General features: G+C 48.0%; 1 protein-coding gene across 3 annotated transcripts in view; it reads right to left on the reverse strand.

The window, feature by feature from the left end:
• Positions 1-2,873: 2,873 nt before the first annotated feature.
• The window catches only part of CORO7 (coronin 7), a 125,771-nt gene continuing 116,399 nt past the window's right edge, over positions 2,874-12,245 (reverse strand). For all 3 annotated transcript variants that reach the window (XM_072603376.1, XM_072603370.1, XM_072603361.1), the window contains 18 exons: positions 12,010-12,067; positions 11,696-11,841; positions 11,437-11,529; positions 10,929-11,060; positions 10,412-10,541; positions 9,633-9,808; positions 8,658-8,766; positions 8,238-8,324; positions 7,983-8,125; positions 7,625-7,729; positions 7,428-7,513; positions 6,355-6,496; positions 6,084-6,173; positions 5,549-5,665; positions 5,163-5,298; positions 4,398-4,489; positions 3,911-3,997; positions 2,874-3,698 (listed from right to left, as the gene is read on the reverse strand). In XM_072603376.1, coding sequence (XP_072459477.1) covers positions 3,693-3,698; positions 3,911-3,997; positions 4,398-4,489; positions 5,163-5,298; positions 5,549-5,665; positions 6,084-6,173; positions 6,355-6,496; positions 7,428-7,513; positions 7,625-7,729; positions 7,983-8,125; positions 8,238-8,324; positions 8,658-8,766; positions 9,633-9,808; positions 10,412-10,541; positions 10,929-11,060; positions 11,437-11,529; positions 11,696-11,841; positions 12,010-12,067 — 1,935 coding nt within the window. In that variant the 3' untranslated portion in view covers positions 2,874-3,692. The remainder of the gene's footprint in view (positions 3,699-3,910; positions 3,998-4,397; positions 4,490-5,162; positions 5,299-5,548; positions 5,666-6,083; positions 6,174-6,354; positions 6,497-7,427; positions 7,514-7,624; positions 7,730-7,982; positions 8,126-8,237; positions 8,325-8,657; positions 8,767-9,632; positions 9,809-10,411; positions 10,542-10,928; positions 11,061-11,436; positions 11,530-11,695; positions 11,842-12,009; positions 12,068-12,245) is intronic.

A 12,245-nucleotide genomic window follows, 5' to 3' on the forward strand; every position in this document is an offset into this window, starting at 1 on the left:
CTTGTTCAGTCACACAGCCAGTGCCTGAAGCTGGATTTGAACTCAGGTCATCCTGACTCAGGTCCAGAGCTATGTCCACTGTATCACGGTGTGTACATTGCCTACAAGAGCATCTAGCTGCCCTTGATAAATTTCTGTCATCAGGTCCAGATGCAGTGTCCCAGGGGACTGAAGGAACTAGTACATATGACTGCTGTCAATGATCCAATGATCTTTTGAAAAATCATGGAGAGATATTCCACAGGATTGGAGAAGAGCAAATAGCCTAATTTTCAAAAAAGTAAGATTCAGGAATTTACAAACGGCAGCCCAGTGAGCTTGATTTTACTGGCAGAATTCTAAAATAATTTTAATGACAGACAGCTAGAAAAGGACACAATGATCACATAGGGTCAGCAAGGTTTAGGATCATGGGATTATAAATTTAAGCTTCAAATTAGACCTTCAAGGCCTACTAACCCAACCCTGTCAGTTTACAGATCAAGAAACTAAGGCCCAGAGGGGTGAGGTTATTTGCCTAAGGTTTCATCAAGAACAAGTGTTTCACCTTGAAAGATTGAAGAAATGTGATCCGTGCAATGAATGACAAGCCACAATTGTAGAGGACTAACGGTGAAGCATGCCCCTGACCTTCTGATGTATGTGATGGGCTCAGATACAGATCTAGATATTTTTTGGATACAGCTAATGCAGAAACTTGACTCACTTCACTCTGCCTATGTTAAAAGAGTTCTGATTTTCTCTTCTTTTTCAAATGTGGAGGAAAAGAACATGAGATTTTAAAAATGAAACAAAAAAGGTATTTCCTGTGTAATCCCATTTCCTTTTTTGGCAGGGTTGTTTGGATTGGCAGATCTGGAGAACGCTGCAGATAATTTATTCACATTTAGTAAAGCATTTGAAAAATTCTCTCCTGCTTGTCCTATGAACAATATGGAGAAACGTGGACTGGACAAGAATAGTTGGTTGTTTTCAAAACTGTTTAAATAGCTGAAGCCAAGAACTAGAAACTAGTCATTAAAGGGTCTCTGGTAGAGTGCCTTAGGAATCTATACTTGACCTTATGTCTTTAACTTTTTAATAGTGATTTCAATAAGGACATACATGGCAATGTTTATCAAATTTGAGGATAACATCAAGATTAGAGGGGTAGCTAACACATTCTTCCCCCCAAAGACTATCAAAAACAGGCTAGAACATTGGGTTAAATCTTTTAAGATGAAACTTAATAGGGATAAATATTATCTTAATAGGAAAAATATACATGTGCATTCAAAAAATCTTCATAAGTACCAAAATGAGGAAGGTATGGATAGAAAATAGCTCATCAGAAAAATCTTTTGGGGTTTTGGTGGACTGTAAACTCAAAAGAGTTTTCTGATAGGGCAGCCAAAAAAATGAATGTGCTTTTAGGTTTCATTGAGAGGTATGGCATTTCGGACTGGCAAAGCGATTACTGTCCTGTGCTCTGCCCTGGTCTGGCCATCTCTAACATATTGTGTTAATTTCTGGACTCCAGATTTTAGGCAGGCATGAACAAAGGCTGCCAGCGTGCCTCTATGGCAACAAGACACAGAAGACAATGTCTTTGATGAATTAAAAGTAAATATCCCAGAGTGGAGGAGCATGTAGCTAATATTAACAGGCTACAACACAGAACTGTTATGGGAAACTCTGGAGAACAGAAGTAAAATGAATGGTGTCATAGGAAGATAGGCTAGTCACCTGATGTGAACAAGGGATGAGAAAGGGCAGCCAGAGTGCTCTGCTGGGGGACCTCTGTGGTGTCAGGAGAAATTGAGAAAACTGCCCATCAGGTTGGGTGAACTTCCCTTGGAAAACTTAGGAGAGATGTGGACAAGTCACATGGGATGGCCAAACATGAATTGATGAGTATTCATCTGAACATTGATTAGAGGGAAGGCGTCCTGAAGTTGGTTGGAAATACTGAAGATGGTTAACATGGAAAAGAGGAGATTCTGAAGAGATGGAGAGGGTGTGAAGGAAGACCGTGATAAATTCTTTAAGAATTTAGAGGGCTGTCATGTGGAAGACTGATTAGACTTGTTCTGCATGGCCAAAAAAAGCAGACATGGAGATTTCAGCTTGAGGTAAGGGAAATTCCTTAAGAATCAGAGCTGTCCAGAAGTTGCCTGGGCTACCTTGGAATGTAACGTGCACCACCGTCTCTCATCAGAGGTCTTAAGTAAAAGCCAGATGAACACCTGTTTTGTAGAGTAGGGTTTTGTTTAGATCCTGGCTATATGAAGTAACCTCTGTGGTCTCATATCTGCAATGTTTTGATTTTGAGAATAACAGGTTCCCAGCATCACCCTGATTTCCCACGTGCCGAGGAGCTGCTGGCCGGCCCCACTGCTTTTTTCACTTGTTTTCAGAGGAAGAGCAGCCTCTTCCAGGGAGGGTTGCTCATGGCTTCATAAGTAGTAGGTGTTTCATAAATATCTGGTTGGAAGAGGTCTTATGTGAGCAAAGATTTCTGTTCGTCTTGTGTCACTTCCCACTTTTGTCGGTGTTTCCCAGCTACCACTCTGAACTTTTTATCTGTACATAAAACTTACTTCCAAAACTTCTTTATTAAAATTTATAAATTAAAAAAAATGTATTCCTCTGTTTTTCTGGGTTCTGCTGGCTCTACCCTTGTTCTTTGTATGTTACTTTCCCCTTCCTGAAGATTCTGAAAGCCGTGGCAGAGAATTCAGATATGGGTTAAAAAGGTCCATAGGACCCCTTAAATCATCAAACGGGCTGTTACTCTATCCATAAATAAGGCTAGTCTTGATAAGGTAAAGCTTGCAATGGGAGCAGAGTTTCCCACAGCAGCAGGTATAATCAGCACAGGAGGCAGGTGGAGGTCTTGCTTAGAAAAATTTAATGGCTGAGGCATTGATAAATTCATAAATCCCTCACTAGTGGGGCTGACATTTTTTTTTTTTAGTTCTCTGGGCTCTGTTTTCACCCTTTTCTCACTCTCTCAGATTTAGAGGGAGAAAGAAAATAGGAGGTTTAGTAGGACTGATGACTACAGGGGGATCCAGCCCCTTTGAGGATCCTGACTGTAACAGAGGAAGACAATATGGAAAGAGAAAAGTGGGAGGTAAGGCTTAACCCATGAGATAGGGAGAATAGGAGAGTAGCTGGAGGAGGAACTGTTGTTTTTGGAAGGCATAAGCAAAGCTCTCAAGAACAAGGCAATAACCTAAATAGTTACAGAGCAAATGGTACCACGTATAGTAGGGACAGCCAGGTAGCAAGCCTAGGGCAGTGCTAAACCAATGTCCCTTCCTCGGCTTCTGACCACAATATGTAGCAGAAAAGAAAAACTGGTCCTAGGAGAAAGAAACAGGATAGAAACAATTAAGACCCCCAAACTTGGAGTGGTCCCACTGCAGCCTCCCCTACAGGGCTTTAAGACCTCAGAGAAAGCTGGAGCCAGAATACTCCAGAGATATGTAGGCTTGGCAGGAGCTGCTAGATGAAAACACTAAGATCCCAAGGATCTTCATCTGGAGGTTCCTGGGATGAAGAGATGTCGGCTATGGAACCACTCCACAGGTCAGCAGCAGCACCAAGGCTCATCTTCCAGCTCCAGAATGGGGTGCAGAGCAGGCAAGGGAGCAGGGGCCAAGTAGTTCCAGAGGAGAGGCAGCTGTAGGTGTGACTGACAGAGTGGACTAGTCCTGGAAAGAGAGGAACCCAGGTGTGATAGATAAAAGATGATGTAAGGGAATCAGGGGGAGGAAAGGAAATAACTTGGAGGAGGGATAAGGAGGAGCAAGAGAACAGATGGTAAACCAGGAGTCATTAGGGCTGAGAGCCAGGTGAGCTGTGCCTGTGTCATGGAGGCCCCTCCACCCCCATCCCTTGCCCAACTTCTTACCCAACTCCTTACCCATTCATCCTCGTCCACTCCCTCAAAGGAATCTTGGGGGAGGGGGTCCTCCCGGTTACCCAACTTTGCCACCATGGCACTTAGCAGCTGAGGAAAAAAAAAGGAGAGGAAGGAGGGAAGTATAGGGAAAAATTCAGCCTCAACAGGGACTCCCTAACTCCTACTCCAGCTCAGAGAAGTAAGACTAGACAGTGGGTATCAGAGACCAGTACTGTAAACCAAAGGTTAAAAGGTCAGAAATATTTTGGGGCAGGACCAGAAATAGTAAGGAATTGGTGGCTGAGAAGGGTATAGAACATATTGCCTTTCCTCCGAACTTCAGTGTGAATCAACTGAATAGTCTGGATAGTTGGGTGGAGGTGTTTTGAAGGGACAAACTGCCAACCACTGGCTTTGATTCACACTGTTTCTAGGGAAGTCACTGACAGGGTCTTGTTTCTCATTGATGCCCAAATCTGTTGACCCGTATCTGTGCCACCAGTCCCACCTCCTCTTTCTTCTGTTCATCTGACTTCTCTTCAAGATAGACAGATGAGGGCAAGGTCCGCCGTGTTGGAGCTTCTCGGGGGGCCTCACTCACTGTGGATGGAATAACTGTTATAGCTTGCTGGTTTAGTTGTTTATCCCTTTACCAACCCTAAAGCAAAGGACCATTTCTTACCTAACCTTTGTGGCCAGCACAACATTCTATATAAAGCAGATACTTAATAAGCTTTTATTGCACTGGCATGGGAAACAGCAGTTGTAGGGCCAGGTGGTCTCCCTTTGACTGCTCCATTCTTAACATAACTGGCACTGGAGACGCTCTGGTGGATGAGCTTGCACTATGGTAGGGACAGCCGTATACGGGGAACAGGAGCAATTATAGTCATCTAAGCTCTGATATGTGTGAAACACTGTTGTGTTGATGCATTGTGGGGCATCACAGTAAACAAGACACCTCCAAGATCTTACAAACTAGTCAGTGTCAAAACACATGCAGAGAAACACAAGAAGATGTTAAGAATAACGTTGGTATATGTCTAGAAGGCTGGCTCCTTTCCTATGCTCAACAGGAACAACCAATGAATGAGCCCCACCTTCTACAGGCAGTTGGAACAGCTCATCTCATTAACTCCCTGCCCACTCATTTCTTCTGCCCCCAGGCTCCCTAAGTCATATGCATCCTCTGCCCTCCTCCTCCATAGTTCTTGAGGCTCCTTCCCCCCTTCTTGGCTCCAAATCTTCCAGTTCTTTTGGCCCTTCATCCCACCTGGGGTCATTCCTGGAGGCTGGAGGTTGAGGCGACGATGCTGTCCATTGGCACCCCCCAGCCAGGCAGCAGCACTGAGTGCAGGCTCCCAGCATACAGCAGTCTCGGGGTACACATCGTCTTGGAAGAATTCTTTCTGTAGGGAGTAGTGACACTGAAATAATGTCTGCATGGCCAAGGGTATGCTCAGCTACAGGAAGCTACTTGGCTGTGGGCAACTTGAGGGGTCCAGGCTCCTTCCCCTCTAGTCTGGTGAGAGCAGCAGCTGAGGGAATCCCTGAGATCCCAAAGCATCTGGTGAGATAAGCACTTTTGATAGTGGGGGTATGTAGATTCTTCCTGATGACTTGGCAGTTTTCTGTGATTAGGTTTAACTCCCAACTCACCTTGACCCTGGGAAGTCGGAAAGCAACTGGTTCTAGGGAAGTCTGACGGAGTCGAAGGCCCCGGGCAAACTCCACCTGTTGTACCTCACATTCCGTCTTGGGCAAGAAAGCAAAGCCCTGAGTAGGGATGGGGATTGGGGGTGGGGAGGAAGGAGAGACAGGGTTATAGCTCAGGATGGAAGAAGCCAGGCTGTCCAATGTTTCACTACCCATCAGAAGTAGCAGCCTCCTTCCAGTAGGCTCTGGGAAGAAGTCAGCTACTAATAAGGCATCAACTTGACTCCATCAACCCTTTTCTGCTCCCTGGCTCTTCCAGGTCAGAACCCACTTCCCCACGTGACCACTAGAGGGCAGGGTCTCCCTGCTATCGGCTGTGATCCAGGGCCACTGATCAGACTAATGCCCCCCTGTGAGGGCAGTGTTAAGTCATGGAGTAGAGCAGATCCACTTCATTTCAGGAAACAGGGGCCTCAGAGCATAGCCCAGAAGTGGGTTGCACCCCATGGAGGGCAGAGTGTAAAGGAAAGCTTTTTACCTTATGGGGGTCAGATGAGGTGAAGCTGTTGCACTCCAGGAAGAAGGGGACCTCCGGAAGCAGCTCATACACAAATACTCGAGTGTCGCCCTGGCAGGAGGAGGGAGCTGACAAAGCGCTGCAGCTGCCTCTTCCCAACCACCCCCAGGGCCTCCCAGGGCATCCAGCCCACATCTCCCCACGCCAGTCCTACTGGCCTCCTGTGAACCATCCTTTTCAGTCCAAAGAGCACACCCAGTACCACCCAGCCCATGCCAGAGCCCAGACTGACCTTGCCGGTGAGAAGGACAAGGCCAGTGTCTGGATCATAGTGGGGCAGTAGGGTAGAAGGTGCCACATCCAGGCCCAGTACAGCCAGGGGCCCTCCAGCCAATGATCCTGCCCCATACAAGAGAAGTTGGCGCTCACTCCGACTGCAAGGGTAACCATGAAAAGGGCCTCAGAACTTGAAGAGTAGATGTGAGGGTCAGAGAGGCAGCATGAGGGAGGAAGGTAAGCATGGGGACAGGATATCTGGGTGTGAGAACTGTTAAGCCATCCTTTCCAAAATTCCCACTGCCCCCAAATTAGTCCTAGGCCCTCAACGCGTGCAGTAATTTTTAAACTAGTCTTCCTCATACCTCCTAATTCAGTATGACATGAGCATATTCATTATTCTTAAAAAATAAAACTCTTAAAGATTTTAAAATTACAGAATGTGCGTTCTGGAACACATCCTATAGGTCATCTAATCTAACCTACCCTTCTGCTCAAAAACTTTCAGTGCCTCCCTGATGCCTAAAAAAATGAAGTTCAGATTCCTTCATTTGGCACTTCTTTCTACGATGTGAGCCCAATGTTTACTTTTCCCACCTCACCTCCCATGAATCCTCTTTATGTCCATATTTTCCAGCCAATGTAGACTATTCCCCATTTTCTGAGTAATCCTGACTCCAAGTTCATGCTCATGCTTTTCCCTGTACTTGGAAGGCTAACCCCTACGTCTGCCTGTTCTTCAATGCCCAGCTCATGTTAGCTCCTTCCAGACATCCTCCTGTCCTCTCCTAGCACTTCAGCTGTGCCAATGCTATAGACGTTGCAGGGTGTACATACTTTATCTCTTTTACAATGTAGTAAAATGGGCTTTATCTTATTTACTTATGCATATTGTTTCCCCAATGCCAACCATTGTGTCTAACACTTAGTAGGTACTTAATCAATGTTTCTTGAATGAATATGATCAGGACACAGGAAGACTTGGAGGCTAAAAGCCTCAGTAAGGATTGGATTAGTAACGAGGAAATGGTTTTTCAAAAGAAGGGTTTGGGGGAAGTTGCAGGTTTTGGAAAGTAATGGGACCTTTACCTGTCAAAACCAGACACCAACAGACACCGACCATTACACACCCAGACCACACGAGCTCCTCGACCTCCTTCAGGGCCAGGACCCTCCTGTAAGTAAAAGTATAACTAGTACAACCCAGCTGACTTGAGTTGATCATGACAGGATGAAGGCGGAACCAATGACCTCTCTGTCCTCCCCAACCCCTACTGTTCCCTCACCTGGATAGGGTCTGCGCTGCGCCGGGGATCAAAGATTCGAACCCTCCCGTCTTTGCACACTGTTGCCAATAGCTGTCCATCAGGGCTCCAGGCCATGCTGAAGATCTGAAAGAGGCACAGGGTACAGGCTTGTCCTTGCTCCTTTGGGTCCAAATCAACATTCCAGTTCCTGATGGTCTGACTGCCCCAACTCTGCCCTACCTAGAACTTCTGTGTTGCCCAACTAAGATGATGTAGCGACTGAACAACAGTTATCCCAGCCTGCATACTAAGCCCTGATCCTCTGGTCTTTGTGTCTCATTTTCCCAAGCTTTTGCATCCCTCCCCTTAAGAGTCTGACCCTTTGACCTCTTCCCACCTGGTCCCTATGACCCTGAAGCCTTATCTTCTCCATCCCTGCCTGCAGGTCCCAGATCCGAACACTCAAGTCATAGGAAGATGAGGCCAACACGTCAGATGCCAGTGGGTGGAAGCGCAGGGAATAGATCTTCTCTGTATGGCCTGAGAGAGGTTAGGGAAGCAGGACCGTGTGGTAATTAAATCACCCTACCTTCTGTCCTCATCTCACACCTCCCTCTACACCCCAAACCTTTCTCCATCTTCCTTGTCTCACCTGTCAGTATGGCCTCAGGTGTTGTCAGAACTTCCTGCAGTCCTTCAGGGGGAACCCGCCACAGCCTTATCCGGGCATCTTCCCCAGCTGTGGACAGGAGGGGAAGCGGTCCAGCCAGGGTGCTTAGCCATAGCCTCACCCAGTTGGTTAACCCTGTCCCCCTTCCCAGAAGCTCCTGAGCTTCCATATTCTGTCCTATCAGTTACAGAAAAGCTTCTTGATCTGAACTAGTCACAGGGGAGCAAGGGAGGAGCCCAAGGATTCAGCTGTGACATATCAAGGCCAGTGCAGCGAGAGAGACAGATAAGCTAAGCTCAGGGGGTGGCTAGGGAGGTAATTAGAGACGATCAGAAAGAATCAGCCCCAAGGGGCAGTGTCTGCCTGACAAGGTCCAAACAGAGAGCCCCCACCTTCCCTTACCCACAGCAAGGCGGTACAGGTCAAATGGATCCCAGGTGAGGTCAGTGACAGACACCCCATTCTGTAGCGTGGGCAGTGCAGTATCAGGCAGACGGCCAGGTTTCCGCAGCTGGAATATGAGGTGCCCCATGTTCCAGGGCCCATAAGTGCCAGGCAGAAGAAGGGCACCTATAATCCTTCCATCCCTGAACCCTCAGTGTCAACAGCCAAGCAAGCATGTTTAGGCCCCTGCCTAGAGCTAAGGCTGGGAAGGGACCTGAACTGGGATGGGATCCTAGAGTCCAGATCCTCCCACCCACACAGATGGCTCCAGTTCTCTGCCTCAGCCCCTGTCCATACCCTATGTATGGTTCTCCAGCTTTCCTAACTGATATTCAGGGAGGCTGGCACAAGGGACAATTGCTTGCTACGCCCCTAAGGCACAATAGGTAGAACAGTGATCGAACGGTCAAGTGGCATATCTAAGGGACACCAAAAGATCCACCCATAGATATCCCCCCCTCCCAATTATTGTTAACTGCTGATAACTCCTTGTGCCTTGTAACTTCAATAAAGCAGCATTGTTTTCTGGGAGGGACAGCACCTTGGTGGGTCAAGGTATCTGCAAGAATCAATATCTGTGAGTAAACCCTCATCTCTTGTTGCCACCTAGCAGAGAGCAGGGAATCACTGTGAGGTTTGGTGAGATGAGGTTTGGGAGGCCATAGGCATCTGTGGGACCGGGAGTAGAAGGAGATATATGTATGTGTACGGGGTGTTGGGAAGATGGTCAGGGAATGGAGCACAATGTATGACTTGAAGATTAACCCTTTCCACTTCCTACTCCTACCTGGGACTGGTTCTCACCCTAGGGATTAGTAGCTGGTTCTAGGACCCTATGTGGGTCAGCAGGAGAGAACTGAAAGCTGAAAGGAAGCTAAGCATCATGGAGTAAGGAAACTGAAGTCGAATGGTTCCTTTCCCCTGGGTCCTCACCTCTAGAACAGCCACCTGCCCACCTGTGCTCAGCAGGGGCACAGCAACGTGGAGGCGATTGGCACAGAACCCATCACTCTCCCCAGGTGTGGTGAGGTTGAGTCCTTTGAGGTTGGTGATGTGGGTATCACGATGGAGCACAGTACCCTGGGCATGACGGAACTTGGAGCTAGGGCCTAAGGGAAAGGGGAAGAAGGATTGGGAGGGGAGAAAGGGGTTATAAAGAAACATATTAAGAAATATTTCAACAAATGCAATGCATCCTTTTGGAACAGCTCTCCTACCCTAGGCCTCCTAGGTTGGGATCTTTTCTTCAGGTACCTCTGAGCCTGATCTGGAAAGAGCAAGACCCCAGAAGTCTGAGTCACTAACTCGTGTCACCTTGAATGGAAATGGTTCACTTTCTGAGCTTCTGCTTCTTCTCCCAAGTGGGGAAATACTACTTGTATCTCTCTCCCTTTAAAGAGGTGAGTGGAATAAATGAGAAAATACATCTAAAAACACCTTGGAAGCCATTACAATGGGCTGCTCACCCAGAGCTCAGCACTGGGCAAACTGACTTTCCACATCCCATAAGAACAACATGGCCAAGGAAGGAATGCCTTCAGGGTAGGTGACTGGACAATGGGGAGCCAATTTCCAGGGTGCTCTCCTGGGGTGACAGTCCCATCACAGATGTATGGACCAGCTCTAGAAGGTTTGCAAATACTCTTCTAACACTCTTTTCTTGCTCTGTGTGAGGCCCAGGGAGCTGTCTGTATTTCCCAGTTCCAACTTACCCAGGAGGCTCTGTAGTGACCTCTGGGAGGGGCTGGTGCCGATGCCACTGGTGCTAGAGAGTGAGCGGCCCAGACTAGAAGGGGTGGAGGGTGAGGTAAGAGTGCTGCATGGGGAGGAGAAGCTGCCTTCCTAGAGGAGAAGAGAGAGGAGAATGGGCTAGTGTCAGAGGGCTTCGACCTTCTCAGACACTGCTTACTTCACCCCTGGAGGTGAAAAACAGGTGCCTCATTACCTGTTAGAGTGGATCAACCCTCAGTCAGTTCAAATCATGACCAGGCACGGTGTCAATGAACATGGAGGCAAACCAGAAAGAACTCTAGAGTCTTGCTCTCCTAGCGCAGGATTTGAATTGTACGCAGCTACTCCTCTCAGGATTCAGGACACAACTTGCCCATCCTCACTTGTCCCTTGACCTCTGACTATTTGGGTTTGGGATTGGTTAAGTACCAGGTCGTGTCTTTTTTAACAGTCCTTCCAAGTTCCGATTCCTAGTCAGCGGAAGTTAGTAGCACTTACACTTGGATCTGTGTCACTCATTGGCACCTCCTGAAGTTGGGCAGCAGTAGGAGAAGAGAGTTCTGTGGGCACCAGGCAGGAAGTGAAGCTAGCATGAGGCTGATGGGCAGGATTCAGACTAACCCTCTGGACCTGTGTAAATAGGACCATAGCCTGTGCCTACGAAGGGAAGGCAGCAAGGGCAGGGGGGATGGGGTAGGTATCAAGACCAGAATTCTAGGATGCTGGAGAGTATACCATGTGGCTGGGAAACAGAAAAAAGCACTGGCTGTGGGATCAGGATGGGCATAGTTGTGTAAAAATAAAAGCTCCCCTCCCTAGTCCCTTTAAGTAAGCATACATTCATGCCCAGGAATGCCCACTCAGGTGCTTCCCTAATTCTCTGGAAAGGGAAGTGTGGAAAGGGGATAGTACCTCAAGCTGTACAAAGTAGTAGGCCGGGGCTGGGAGGGGGGGCAAGACTGTGTCTGAAAGAGCCAAAGCTCTTCTCCCTGGGCTAAGAGCTCACCTGCTGGTTGTCTCCAGCCCACCAGCCCTGGGCAGTGGTGGCAGGCACACTGCCCACAGCATCAGAAAACAAGTCTTCATGGAATTCTACAGACTGGCAGGACAAATGAGCATTCAGCCATTAAAATTTCAGACTAATGTTTCAGCCTGCTTCTGCCTACTGACCCCAGGGAATTCTTTCCCCCATTTCCCAATAAGAAGTCTCCCCTATTCCCATCCCTTCCCAGTGGAGAAGTGTGAGGGGCATTAGACCTCCTTACCTTTCGGGGTACCACGTAGCTGATGGGGATGATGGCACTCTCACTGAGCTGCAGCACCCGAAGCACCTCACAGGCCAGCACAGCCAGTGCCCGACGAGGTACCAGGGCCATTCCCCGGCACTTGGGCTCCAGGACACACTGGTTCACTGGAAGGTGCCCAGGCATGGGTCATGGTCTAAACCAGGGGTATGGGAAGGACAGGGCTATGGGGAGGGTAGAAAGGTAGAAAGGGACTGAAAGTCAGGAGCAAGGAGGGGAAGGAAACATCGGGAAGAGTGAGAAAGGAAGAAAGACTGAAGGGGAAGGGAACTTACCTTGGGTCAGTGTGGCCTGCTGCAGTGACACTTCATAGCAGTATATCAGATTCTCACCCTGCAATATAGCCCCATGGCTCCTGAATCCTTGGCCTCTTCAGTCCTTCACCTTCCCAGCTCCCACCCATTCATTTTGACCCATAATGCCTTCCAAAGGATTTTATCGGCCATGGACCTCAATGGAGGCCCCCAGAATCCTAAGTGATAGGGAGAGCCCTTTGAGTAGTTGAGGCTGT

The sequence above is a fragment of the Notamacropus eugenii genome, chromosome 1 (assembly GCF_028372415.1).
Source record: "Notamacropus eugenii isolate mMacEug1 chromosome 1, mMacEug1.pri_v2, whole genome shotgun sequence".
Lineage (NCBI taxonomy): Eukaryota > Metazoa > Chordata > Mammalia > Diprotodontia > Macropodidae > Notamacropus > Notamacropus eugenii.